This window comes from Schistocerca americana, chromosome 5 (assembly GCF_021461395.2).
Source record: "Schistocerca americana isolate TAMUIC-IGC-003095 chromosome 5, iqSchAmer2.1, whole genome shotgun sequence".
NCBI lineage: Eukaryota > Metazoa > Arthropoda > Insecta > Orthoptera > Acrididae > Schistocerca > Schistocerca americana.
The window spans coordinates 242,160,644-242,175,502 of record NC_060123.1 but is presented as its reverse complement, the minus strand read 5'-3'; the positions used below and the strand labels follow the sequence as shown (position 1 = coordinate 242,175,502).

The 14,859-nt window shown below is 39.5% G+C and overlaps 1 protein-coding gene across 4 annotated transcripts in view; it reads left to right on the top strand.

Moving 5' to 3' along the window:
- The window catches only part of LOC124615983 (DNA (cytosine-5)-methyltransferase 1-like), a 227,415-nt gene that overhangs the window by 40,375 nt on the left and 172,181 nt on the right, over positions 1-14,859 (top strand). The window contains exon 5 of one of the 4 annotated variants that reach the window (XM_047144192.1): positions 7,299-7,523. In XM_047144192.1, coding sequence (XP_047000148.1) covers positions 7,299-7,523 — 225 coding nt within the window. Of the gene's footprint in view, positions 1-7,280; positions 7,524-14,859 lie in introns of all 4 variants that reach the window. The other 3 variants (XM_047144191.1, XM_047144190.1, XM_047144189.1) reach the window with 3 other exon arrangements.

Sequence of the window (14,859 nt, the reverse complement as noted above, 5' to 3'; positions counted from 1 at the left end):
TGATCTGTGCATAAGGGGAAGTAGTCATGTGTGGCGGGGGGGGGTTCAAATAATTCAAAAGTAGTGATTTTGACGTGAGAAATGACGAGTGTGGGGAAACTACTGACACAGTTCGTAGATAACAAATTGCAGTCCTTATTGGATAGAGATATTATTCAAACTGAACAGGAACTCGTGGAACAATTGAATGTGATACAGAAAGCCATTCCTCTTTGGTTGAAAGCTGTGGGAAATGTGCAGAAAGTGGGAAAATGGGGTTCCACATGAACTGAATGAAAGACAGCAAGCAAATCGAAAGACCGCTTGTGAAATGCTGCTTGCCAAATACAAAAGAAAGTTGTTCGCCTTCGAATAGTGACAGATGATGAAAAGTGGATACATTTGAGAATCCTAAGCGTCTTAAATCATGGGTGCATCGATGCAATCCATTGACATCCACTGCAAGATTACCGTATTTACTCGAATCTAAGCCGCACTTTTTTTCCGGTTTTTGTAATCAAAAAAACTGCCTGCGGTTTAGAATAGAGTGCAAAGTAAGCGGAAGTTCTGAAAAATGATGGTGTCGGCACAACTAACCTCTGCCGTCAAATATATGTCGCGCTACACAGGTATGCTTTGCAGGCACAAAGATAAATACTGGTGCCAAAACCTCTGTGTCAGTAAATAAATTAAAAGGTAGAAGAATGTAAACATTATGCTATGTATTCTTTCGTGTTTGCTGCTATTTCATTTAAATCCTGTCTGCCTAATAAACTACGAAATTAGAACACCAAACGCGGAAGAATATACATATCATATCATGTCATGGTTATATTCGTATTATTCTTATGCTGAATAGTGATACAGTCAGAAACTAAGCACGGCAACTGACTAGATTTTTAAATCTAAGATGACCCTAATTTCTGTGCAGAATGTAATGTACTAAATAGTCGTCTGCAAAGATTTTCAAACTGAGAAAAATTTTCGCTAAACTCTCGTTCAGAACATCTTCTATCATACGCAGCCTATTATTTGGTTCTTGTTGATCATTATCAAAGAAAGCAGCAGTTTAAGTAACAACAAATAGCAGACTCTCGCCATTGTTTCGCTTATTAGACAATTGCTCTTTTTTTTAAAAAATATATATTTTTTAATTGTAAGCCGCGATAGCGCGCACAAAAGCAAGCCATGCCACGAGCGGCGACAGGTCGTAAACACGCGTTATCAGAATGTAACAAACAATGCATGATACAGTACAATAATGCATTTTCAGCTTAGAGTGACATAAATACCTATAACAAAGAGAACGGCACTTATCAGATCAAAGCAAAATAAGCAATCGATTCAAACCAGACGAAGCACGCGAAAAAGGAAGGGTACCCGTATAAATATGGATGGAGCGCCTGACACATAGCAATGGCTACCTGGTAAAGCTTAACTGTTAAGCTTATGACTTGAACCAAACTACTGTAGCTGTATCTTCATCTATTCGACCTCAATTGTGTTTCACGTTACAATGGACCAACTGTTTTTCGATTTGGAGGGCCGATCTAAAACTTTTCTCTCACCTTGAATTTGGAGTCTCAAATTTCAGAAGCGGCTTTGATTCGGGAAAATTTTTTTTTCCTTGATTTTGAGTCTCATTTTTCGGGTGCGGCTTAGATTTGAGTAAATATGGAAAATCACTTTGGAAAGAAAAGAGTGCTCTGTGTTTGGTGTCATCTATCATGAGCTATGATTGATTTAAATTGAACATTATGTGAAAAATGGCCAAAATATGGAAAAAGGCAACACAAAGTCATATTTGGGAAATACTAGGGCATGCATCTCGTATTCTAGTGGAGCAGTGATTCCCAACTCGACTGTCAATATATCTCTATAGTACCCACATAGTTCTCGTATATGGAGCCTGTGCTCATTCTTAATTACTCCTAATCTTTTGGTGCCAGCTTGCTTGCTGGTGTTGCCTCGCATTCTGCCTCAGGAATATTACCTTGTACCAGTTTGGTTTGCATATGATAGTGCTCACACAACTGATGCCTGAAATAATAACTAGTATCTGCCCTGTCAAGTACCCCAGTCTTCCATATAATATCTGAGCCTATAATAAATGGAATTGACAAATTGGCAATTATCCTAATGTTAACTTTCCACGTATATAACCTTGTATTCCCAATCTGATAACCAACATCCCTCGGACTGGGTATTGTTACTTGGGTTCCTCCTGTTCAGTATTTCCGCATTTGCAGCAACTGCTGTTTCTATTGATCCACTCCATGTCTGATGCCGGCACTACACTGACTGACTCCACCAAGCCACAGACTGCTTCATTTTTAACATAGTGACGTATGTGTGTCAGCTGTTTAGACTGTCTTGACTTCATGGTTGTAATTGCCCCAACCTGCACTTCTCCCATAGTCGCCATGCAGGATAAAGTGGTCCAACTGTCGTTGGTCAGTCCCCATGCTTTGACTTACAGAACATTTTTGGGCTAGATGTGTGCTTACAGAACATTTTTGGGCTAGATGTGTGGGTTTGACACAAGCAAAAACTAAGTTGTCTTGGCCTACTCATGTGGTATTGTCACATGGTTTGGCTTCTATAGTTCATTTCTCTTTCGTTCGCTTGTAGACGTAAGCCACCTCTTGCATGTGGCTACCCGTATCACCCAAGGTAGCACAATCATAGGGTTTCTCACACACACTGCTCTCTGTCGATCCTCTAGCTGTATACCCTCAGGAATATGTCGGTGAACTGCTTCTAAGGACCTTGCACATGTTCATAATGAAGGAGCATCTGCAGTGCCCTGTGTGATGTAGATCCCCTGCATGTCCTCTCATGATATTTGTGCAAAGTTTCACCCTGGTTAATGGAGTTTTTTGCACTGTTTCCAACAAGTCTCCATCAACCTTTGTGGCTACTGCTTGTAACAATTCCTCCTTTCTAACATGTAAGGCTCCACCCTTCTCTTTCATTTTATTTAAAAAATACAAAAACTTAACTGCCTACAGGACAGAACTTGCTGAAAACTCACTTGCCTCCAGCAAAATGCCTTAAAGCTGATTCAACAATTTGCTGAGGTGACTAAACCCTGTATTCCCTGCCATTTCATCTACTGAACCCTTCTCTTCTCTCAGCCTCAATCCAAAACTGGCCCACCACAGATAAAACATGAAACACGTGTTGCAGTTCCACCAACTGTGATCAAGTAGAAGTGATTTTAGTCACCAACGACAAAGCCTTAATTCTGTTCCTATCATGTTCCAGCTTCGCACCCAGCTTCTGAACTTTAACCTGCTGATCTGACTCTTAATCAGCGGATGATGACAAATATCAAGCTCTTCCAATGCCTTCTGGATTACTGGAAAGTGCAGATTCTTGGGCAACACTACCAGTGATTTTGACCTGACCTCCTTCACGTGCTCCAACATTTCCGAGACAGTACCCTGCGTTTAGCTCCTCTAATTGCAATTTCGTACATCAGTTCCTCCCTATGGAGGTAACTAGCATCTTGAATTGACATTGGTCCCATTTTGTGGGTTTAAGTAGCATTCACAACAATGCATCCAATTGGCTGCTCCAGTAACACTACCATCTGCAACAGGAGTGTGCAGGCGTAACTCAGTAACCACATTCTGTGGCGTACCACTAGTAATCAGAGTTCAACATCATGAGCAGTTCTTGAGTGGATGGCTGGGGAATTATCCCAGTTACAATACATTAACGGCCACATATTTGCAAGGCTGAAGAATATAATTATTTCACAGCATTCTGAAACTATCATCATCCACACCTTCTGACACAAACAGATTTGAGTCCGCTAATAACTGAACAGAAATGATAAATACTGGCAATTGCTCCTTTCAACTCGCAACTGCCATGAGCACTACCAATATTAGCCTGCGTCCTTGCAAATCAGCTCGAAAGCTGCTAGCTAGAACTGTGAAGCAATTAAATCCTTCGAATTAAGCAGAAAGTTTACGATCATAGATCTGAATTGTCTTTTAACCAGGCCTCAGCATCCTATACTTCCTATGTAAAAACAATGTACCAACTTTATGTTACAAAATATTAATTAAGATTGTATTTGTTATTAATGTTAATTCATAAAATTTCCATATATAGGCAAATGATAACATTGTCCTTAGACAGTTGTGAAGTTATAACGAACAGATACTAAATGCACCTTGCACACAGTTATGACCTATCCCAACACCTGATGATCCTTGTTATTATAATTTACACTAAGCATAGTCTGTGACATGAGGTTCAGATAAGATTATTAGGTATTGCTGCTACATCTATGACGTAGACACCGAATTACACTGAAGCGCCAAAGGAACTGGTATAGGCTTGCATATTCAAATACAGAGATATGTAAACAGGCAGAATACGGTGCTGTGGTTGGCGACACCTATATAAAACGACAAGTGTCTGGCACATTTGTTAGATTGGTTACTGCTGTTACAATGGCAGGTTATCAAGATTTAAGTGAGTTTGAATGTGGTGTTAAGGTCAGCACATGAGCAACAGGACACAGCATCTCCGAGGTAACTATGAGGTGGGGATTTTCCTGTATGACCATTTCACGAGTGTACCGTGAATATCAGGAATCTGGTAAAGCTTCAAATCTGAGATTGCTGTGGCTGGAAAAAGATCCTGCAAGAACGAGACCGATAATGATTGAAGAGACTAGTTCAACTTGATAGAAGTGCAACCCTTCCGCAAATTGCAGCAGACTTCAGTGCTGGGCCATCAACAAATGTCAGCGTGCTAACCTTTCAATGAAATGTCATCAATAAGAGCTTTTAGAGCCACAGGCCCTTTCATGTACCCTTGATAACTGCATGACACAAAGCTTTATGCCTCGCCTTGACCCATCAACACTGACGTTGGACTGTTGATGACTGGATACAAGTTGCATGGTTGGACAAGTCTTGTTTCAAATTGTATCAAGCAGATGGACATGTACAGGTATGGAGACAACATCATGAATCCATGGATCCTGCGTGTCAGCAGGAGACTGTTCAAGCTGATGGTGATACGGGACCCCTTATATGTCTGGATACAACTCTGACAGTTGACATGTACATAAGCATCCTGTCTGATCACCGGCATCAATTCATGTCCATTGTGCATTGTGACAGACTTGGGCAATTCCAGCAAGACAATGTGACACCCACACGTCCTGAATTGCTACAGAGTGCTCCAGGAACACTCGGAGTTTAAACACTTGGCTGGGCACCAAATTTCACAGACACGAACATTATTGAGCATATCTGCGATGCCTCGCAATGTGCTGTTCAGAAGAGATCTTCACCCCCTCATACCATTCCAGATTACTGGACAGCCCTGCAGGATTCATGGTGTCAGTTCCCTTCAGCATTACTTCAGACATTAGTCGAGTCTGTGCCACGTTGTGTTGGGGCACTTCTGAATGCTCGCCGGAGCTCTGCGTGATATTAGGCAGGTGTACCACTTTCTTTGGCACATCAGTGTATGATGATTAAATCGACACCCTAGCTGCAAACAAGTGTTTATTATAAATCATTGGGGACTTGTTGAAGATGTGTGCTGCAACCGGGACTTGAACCTGGGATCTCTTGCTTACATGGCAGACGCTTTATCCACCACCACCGAGGGCACAGAGGATAGTGCGCCTGCAGGGACTTAATCCCTTGCGCGCTCCCCGTGAGACCCACATTTCCAACATGTCCACACCACTACGTTCGTAGTGCGCCTAATAGATATGTGCCCATCACACTCATTACTCGTGATGGATTAATCTACCAAGTACTTAGCAGATTTATCTACCAAGTACTTAGCAGATTTATCTACCAAGTATTTAGCAGATTTATCTACCAAGTACTTAGCAGATTTATCCACCAAGTACTTAGCAGATGTATCTACGAAGTACTTGGTAGATTAATCTGTCACAAGTAATGAGTGTGATGGGCAAACATCTCTTAGGCGCATTACAGATGTAGTGGTGTGGACATGTTGGGAATGTGGGTCTCACGGGAGCGTGCAAGGGATAAGTCCCTGCAGGCGCACTGTCCTCTGTGCCCTCGGTGGCTCAGATGGATAGTGTCTGCCTTGTAAGCAGGAGATCCCGAGTTCGAGTCCCAGTCGGGGTACACATTTTCAACATGTGCCCAATGATGTACTGTATTTACTCGAATCTAAGCCGCACTCGAATCCAAGCCGCACCTGAAAAATGAGACTCGAAATCAAGGAAAAAAATTTTTCCCGAATCTAAGCCGCACCTGAAATTTGAGACTCGAAATTCAAGGGGAGAGAGAAGTTTTAGGCCACACCTCCAAATCAAAACAAAGTTGGTCCATTGTAATATGAAACACAATTTAGGTCGAATGAATGATGATACAGCTACAGTAGTTTGGTTCGCGTCGTTAGCTTAGCAGTTAAGATTTACCAGGTAGCCATTGCTATGCATCAGGTGCTCCGTCCATATTTATATGGGTACCCTTCCTTTTTCACGTGCTTGCTCCTTCATATTCAACTTTTGCCAAGTGGACAAATGAATTTAAATTTGGTCGGAAGAGCTTAGATAATGATCCGCGCAGTGGTCGGCCAAGATGTGTCACTACTCCAGAAACCATTGCGCACTTGCACAAAATGGTCGTGGAGGATTGCCAATTGAAAGTGTGTGAAATTTCTCAGGCTTGCCAGATGTCATCTGAAAGGGTATATCACATTTTAACTGAAGAATTAGAAATGAAAAAAGTTATCTGCAAGATGGGTGCTGTGACTCTTGATGCTGGATAAAAAGTGTGTGCCATCGCCATGGCAAAATTACGTGAACTAAGGTATGAATTGTTGCCACACCCGTCTTATTCACCTAATATGACTCCGTCAGACTTCCATCTCTTCCCAAAACTGAAAATTTTTCTTGGTGGATGAAGATTCACTTCAAATGAAGAATTGATAGCCAGAGTTGACAACTGTTTTGCAGCGCTAGAGGGAAACTCATTCTGTGGTTGATTTTGAAGCACATTATTATGCTTCATAATGACAAAAACTTTTCTACAATGCTTTCTCTTGGCCATGTGATATATATTCTAATGTTGATTGAAATCGTATGGTATGGTAGTGAGCTATGAGGCTCTTTGTGGTACATCCTCTTACAACATTCCTATAATTAAGTGAACCAACATTTATTTCTGTTTATATTGTAGTTGACATATATTATTACAGATATTGTAATGAAGGCATTTCTTCTTTATGATGGGCTATATTTGTGTTAGTGTGGTTGAGCACTGTTGCATAAGTAATTTTTTGTGCAGCAGCAGCAGCAGCAGCAGCAGCAGCAAGAAACAAATAACACCCTCTGTGAATCTGGAGAAGTGTAAGACTTGCCATCAACTGTTAAGCAACCCTGACTTAAAGTTCTATGAAGGCCATCCTGAAGGAGCTGTGGAAGAATTTATTGCCCTGACAGATCCAAAGCTGTCGCTTTTCTCAGGACAAGAGGAGACAGTGCATGAACATGATGAGAGGCCTCAGAACAAGATCACACATTTTGCGTAAGTATAGCAGCTAGCAGCCATCTGCTTTGTTTTTGTTATGAATGTCTGACAGCACAATATTGTTTAATGTGATGGTTGATGAATTGTTTTGTTAAGGAAAGTAACAGTTTTTGATTTTTGCCATATTTTTAATAAGATGAATTGGAATTGATTTAAATTTTACAGACATTCCACCCACTTAGGAATATTTCTAAGTATCTGTTACTTGTGAGAACTGTGCCACTGTTGTCTCACAGAACTTTAGGAGGACTGTTGGACCTAGATTCATAATCAGTTCTGAATTCAATGTTTCTGTGAAGCCTCTTTCTCATTAAGCTCAACCTTCCACTGTTACTCATTTATCCAAAAAAAAAAAAAAAAAAAAAAAAAGTGATTAACAGAGATGTCTGATATTGACAGTGGGTGTCCTACAGTATTGTCTGAGAGATTGAGCAGCTTTTCAAATATTTTTAAAATGTCTGTTACAGTTTCATCACAAACAGTGATCATCTTCAGATTTAAAAATAAAATGAAATGAAACAAAAATAAATGACTGTTTCTATAAATGACTTAGATAGAAAACTGTTTAAAATTAAAGACATTAAAATTGTACTTGCATATTATGTAGATTGACATTGTTTAAAATATGAAATACATAAAATACTACATGATTAATTATAAATAGTGAAAAGTCACAATTCTTAAAAAAGGACAACACAGTCAAAGTTGTACAATAAAGATAACTGCACAAATACACTTGTGAGCACATTCCGTGGCATTACACACTTAAGTGTTATATGCTTATAATGATTGATGACATGGAATGTGCCCGCAAGCATACTTCTGTGATCTTACCTTTATTGTACAACTTTGACTATGTTCTTTCTCGAAGAATTATGTCTTTTCACCACTTGTGATTAATCAGATACTATTTTAAGTATTTTATATTTTAAACTATGTCGATGTATGTAATTTAAATTCGCAGGTACAGTTTAACGTCTTTGATTTTAAATAGTTTTTCTATATATGTCGTCTAAAGAAGCAGTTATTTATCTTTATTTCATTTTAGTTTTAGATCTGAAGACGATTACTCGTTTCAGTTGTCAGCAATGATAAAGTGTGAATATGTGCATCTGAGACTGTAGTGATATATATTTGAAAAACATTGATAGATGTTGCTCAGAAGTGTGTTGGACATATTAATGTTTAATTTTGTGATATCAGAAACACGTTGAAGCAAACTATAATAGTTGACACTTAAATAAAAGACAAGTTCGTGTAATTGGTACCAGTGCTCAAGAAATCCTAATCCTAGCTGTCAGAAATACTAGGATAAGCTTTTTAATTGAATATTCTGTCACAAACTTTGGTCTACTCTGTTGCAGAGAAAGCTGTCAGTAAGTGAATTACACACAGTAAACAGATTTGAGTTATGGATGCGTCTATTCTCTATAATAGTATGTCTTGTTGGAATTTTCTCAGGAAAACTTATTGTCATTTCAGTAGCTGTCTTTTCAGTCTGTTTTTGAAAGTCTACCAATTGATAGTTCATTGTTAGGAAACCAGCTATGATAAAACATATGCCAACAACACCCAACACACCATTTTGTCTCTACTAAGATTTTAGAAACATACTTGACCTTATAGAGAAAGGATTATATACATTGTGCTGAAAATTTGCGAGATTGAACCCAAGAGAATTATCAGGGTGTATATGACCCGGGACAACTGGGAAATCCGGGAAAAACCCGGGAATTTTTTCATCCGGGAGAAAACCGGGGAAAACCCGGGAATTTTTCGTAATTCCGGGAATTTTTCATTGTTTTAGCTTTCAGTTAAATTTTTGTAATTTTTACTGGTAAGAATTGATTCTCTAGCAAATAATGTTACTGTATCCTGCTACTGGAGAATGGTACTGCAGCAATAAAATATAAAAGAGAGGGAAAATGGAAATGCGCAATTTACAACAACAAAACACCATGTACACACAAGCATCTGTAAATAGCAAAAATATGTCAAAGGCCGTAGGGCAAAGACTATGTAATTCTTCTTAAAAATAAGCTGCTTGCTGTGAGCATGACATCACCACTGTTCACGTTATGTTCATTTGACCATTTGCCAGCAGGCTGATGCGCATGCGTAGTTGACTCACGTATGAGCAGTACCTTCTCCCGCTACTTGGAGTGTGGCTGTTAGCTGTATGGGCAGTAGCAGCAAACAGCCAGATGCAAACGAGAAAATTTTTCCCGCGCGCCCTAGCTGCCAGATTCACGCATGCGCAGAGTTGTCTGAGTTGTGGTGGGGAGGGGGTTAGTCTCCACGTGACACGTGTTCACGTTAAGTGATGTTTAGTGATTTCGCTGCTTATCTTGGTTTACAGCTCCCAAGTCAAATGAAAACAAAATGGATTTCTATGGCTGGGAGCTATCAAGTGAATTAAAATAAATTCACATAATTAGGGAGGGCAACAATGTATTATTAATTTCAGTTTTCTGATTTAATTTTATTTCCAAGTTATTAGCAGTCAGGCATTAATCGCCTTGCAGAACAGTGAAGTTATATTTGCAAGTTTGCTAAAGTAATTAGGCTTTATTTATCTTTCCGCTGAGGCAATCAATTTATTTGAAACGAAGTGGTTCATTCCACAGTATTGGCTAGTTCCAACTGTTCGCTGAATTTCAAGTGCACGTTATAATCTTCTGCCATGTGTGGCATTATACCATAATAAAGAACCAAAAATGAGATCGTAGAGTATCGGATGGGACCTACTTCATTCTGAATCTGGAAAAAACCAATGTGCACTTCAAGTCGAATTATGCATTTTAGTATGGTTTACGAAATTACGATGCCTTTGTGAGTATCCTCTGATGCCCTGTTTCTTTTATGGTGTAATGTAAGCTCTCTTAGTGCTTTATACATACGAAAAGCTGCGCACGCGCAATAATGCCTGTTTTCTGACGCTATCTGGCAGCTGGTAAATCGAATCTATTTCTAAGTCTCCGGATAGTATTGCGAATGGTGGTTCAAAAAGCATTACTTTCAAAGTAAATTTCTTTGTACGCAAGATGAATTATGTTATGTGGGAGGAAGTGGGATGAATTTCTAAATCATAGAGCGTTTAAAACTGAACACTTTGAGGACCAGCCACTTACAAGAATTTCGATTCCAGACGTTTATGTCAAAATTTTAAATTTACTGGGACGTATGTGTGATGTGTCTTAAAGTATAACACACGCAAAAAAAATCAATATTACATGTGAAAGCTTAGCTTCTGTTGTATCTTGTTAATTGTAGGGACCAATATTATATGTGAAAGCTTAGCTTTTCTTGTAGCTATACTATGTATATTAATGTAAACCTTTAACTTTTCCTCTTTGTGTGTTCGCGCTACGAAACCAGTGATCTTGCTATTGGCTGACTATAACACGTGTCCTATTCTCTGAATATCTGCTGTCATCGGCTGGCAAGATCACGTGGCATGAGATATGATTGGCTTACTAAAGGACATATCAACATCGGTTATCAACATCGGTTTCAAAGCTCCGGACACTAACGGACTGTGTTTGATGCAATTCGAATTTATACTTTAGTTATATTAAAATATGCAGTGTATATGTTGCTGCAAATCAAAGGTCTTTCCAAAACTTCTCTCCATTTTTTTCATTACAAGTCTTTCCAAAACTTCTCTCTCTCTCTCTCTCTCTCTCTCTCTCTCTCTCTCTCTCTCTCTCTGAATGGATAAATACAGATTCTGTGTTTTTCAAGGGAATTTTATACTCCACTTTCTGCAAAAGAGGCAAGCTAAGGTAACAATGATGGCGCTGGGTAGTGATCACAGATCCTGCTCTCCAAAGCAGATCACAAGCGCTCAATAATATTGAGATCTGGTGGCTGTGATGGTTACAGGAGATGCGACAGCTCATCCATTTGCTAACAAAACGGGTCTTGTATGAATGCGAGCTGTGTGAACAGCGGTCCTGTTGTCTTAATACAGCTAGCCAAAATGGTCATACATTCTTTGCAGGAACGTAACCACGCAGTGTAACTTCTGGCTCATGGAATACTATGATATGGCCACTCAAAATCAATGAAGCTCCGTCATGTTTCACTGTCGAGACATAAACTCAGTCAAAAGCTGCGAACTCTATAAAACGAGACTTGTCTGGCCAAATTACTTTCTCCATTGCTCCATAGTCCAGATTTTATGGCATTGACACCATGTTTTCCTGTTACAAGCATCTGCATCATTCAGGAGTAGTTTTGGAATTCTAACTCGCCCTGGAGGGAGTTACCTGCTTATGGATCGCCCTTTGTGTTGTTTTGATGCTGACAGGTTACATGAGTGTGACATTCAGCTCTGCAGTGACTTTACAGCTGTTGCACTCATAAATTTTGTCACTATCTTATTAAATGACTGTCTGTCATGATCACAAAATGCATATTTTGGTCCATGTTCCTCCTTAACTGATGATGTTTTTCCAATTTCCTTGTATGTGGTGTAAATCTTAGATATGGTTCCTCTTGAAACACCAAACACTTTTGGCTATCGTGGTTACAGAAGTACCCACTGTATGAGCTACAATAATTTGCCTATTTTTCAATTCAGTTAGTTCCACCATAAAGCACTCACAGCTACACACAGCACTGTTCTGACCACGACTGACACTTGCAATGTATTGAGGACATTGCACAGGTGCCATTTGTGGTCAAGTACAACACTGCAAGATGCAGGTGTGGCTAGAATCTGCATTTGTGTTCAGGCATGTATTTGTCATATTGTTTCCATGTTTTTTGTCCAACCCCAGTATTCCAGCTTTTGGGCAGCTTTTGGGCAAAGTCATTTTTCAGAAATAGTGAACACACACACACACACACACACACACACACACACACACACAAAACAAAAGCAACAACAACTACTACTACTAATAATGATTAAAGTCAAAGTGCATGAAGCAGTGCCCATGGCTATCAGACAACAGAGCTGCATGTTGTCGGTATGGACACTGGCAGTGGAAGTGCCGTTCAGCTTAATGGCTGTTAGTATTACTAATGGAGAATGTTGTATCCAATGTAAACACAATAAGCTGCAGGCAAATAAAATTCTCATAGGATTAGAGGCAGAGCACCTGCTCAGATTGGGGAAGAGTGGAAGAGGAAATCAGTTGGACACTTTCAAAGGAACCATCCCAACATTTACCTTACGTAATTTAGGGAAACTATGGAAAATAGTAAATCAAGATGGCCAAATGAGGATTTGAACTGTCATACTCATGATCACAAGTCCAGTATCCAGTATCTAACACAGCACTGTGACCTCAACAACATCTCTTGAAGTGAGTATCTTGGGGTCCCCTACAAAACCACATCATTAAGAGAGATGAGCAATCTGAAAAAGAATAACTTGATTTGAACCATGTAATTATTTTCTAAAACCTGCAATCAGACTATTTACGTATTGAGTATTTTGCTACTAAAGACCCGTAGGGTAATGCTGCACATTTTGGCTATCTAGTGACTGCCAGCACAGCTGCACCATTTCGAAAAATTTCCAGCTAATCATGAAAATGAGAGCTGATTTGTCAGTCCCGTACAAATAGTTATCTCAGTTGAGCAGTGGTAATTTTATGGCTAGACAAGAAGTGTGGGTTAATGTTAGATCTTCCAAAGCAGGAAAAGATCTAGGGGAAAGCCTGATAGCTTCCGTCTAAGTATCTCAAATAATTTTAGTGTTTCAGAGAAGACTGGTAAAATCTTAGACAGCTCTCCCATTTCGGAATCAGTCTGTGGGTGTATATTCTATAGTACGAGCTGAGGCTGGAAAGGAGAAGGTTAATAAGATATAGCTGATTGTGTTGGTGAGTAGAAGTCGTGGGAGAGCAGTATTTGAATCAGAACTCTTCAGACAATGACTACCATGTAATTAGTATTTTTATCCCCAGTGCCAGGCTCTTTAATGTGCTGTGTGATTTAGGCTTATAGGTAAAGGTTTGTGGTAATAATAGAGGATCCATACAGCAGTTTGGATTGAGACATCAGTTATACAATTGAGAATGGTATCAGGCACAACTGTGATGATTACAAGATTGTCGCACAGTTAGAGTGGAATTATTAACGTTGCTTGAATTTTTTCATGCAAAATGTTGATGCAAAGTGTGGACAAGCAATAGAAATGGGCATTTATTTATTCGTAAGTGTGAGGGGTGATGCATCAGATATGGCATGTTTCTCATAACAGGCTGCTTCCGTGGGTAATTGTCAGAAGTATTCAGTCAGACCAACAGGAGTATGAATCTTACAACAGTGATTTTCTGTTGTTACACTAAGTCTTTTTTAGGCTAACTTTTTTTTTTTTAGGAATGAAGTTGAAGACTAACTACAGATACAATGTAAGAAACAGTGACAAGCAAAGCAGAATTATGCAGCTTGGACTTATCTGTGGATCTGAAGGAATGCCTGTTTAATATTTATTATTGATTTAAGCCCACTAAGGAGTACTTATGACTAGTTCTTCTTCAATGCTCTTTTCCGTTCCCAATATCTCTTGAGCCCTGCTGATAATTTCTCCTTCCTCTCCTGTGAAAGGGGCTTCTGACATTTAGGGACTCTAGGTGGCGGGGTCCAAGACTCTACCATAGCACAGAATTTGGAACAATCTTCTACCTCAAGATCGGAGAGCCCAGCCGAATTCAAGTCTTTTAGTACTTCATTAAGCCACAGGCTTCCAGTCTTGGAGTTTTTAACCAATGAGAAGATCATCTTGGTAAAACTATTGTTGTTCATTTGTTGTAGGTGCCCATAGAACTTGGGCCTCCTATGTCACATACTGGTGTTGACTGATTCTAACTGTTGATACAGTTCAGAATTGGACTTCAATCAGTAGGTTCCATCTGGGAGCAATCTCGGGCCATGAAATTTTCTGAGAATATGCCTTTCGGCTTTCTCCAGGTCATCCATCGTTCCTTTTCTGTTCACCAAGAGGGTCTCTGCGGCATACAGAAACTGTGGCTTGATGGCAGTTCTGTAATGACAGACCTTAGCATTCTTCGAAATGCACTTATTGTTGTGCAGATTGTGGGACAGGTGGTATGCTGTGTTGAGTTTGTTGCGCCTTTCTAAGATGGAGGTGCCATCTCTACCATTGGGGTGGACCCATTCACTTAATATCTTTTGTTCAGAATACATAATTTGTCGCAAATAAGAAAGAAAAAATTCTAATATCAATACATGAAACCAAAAGGGCAAGTGGAATATCAAAAATTGTTTCAGGCTCATCACAATATCATTTGGAAGTCACTGAAACTGAAGATATATGTGCACCATAGTTTTATAGAACAAGTAAGAGAAAAGGAGA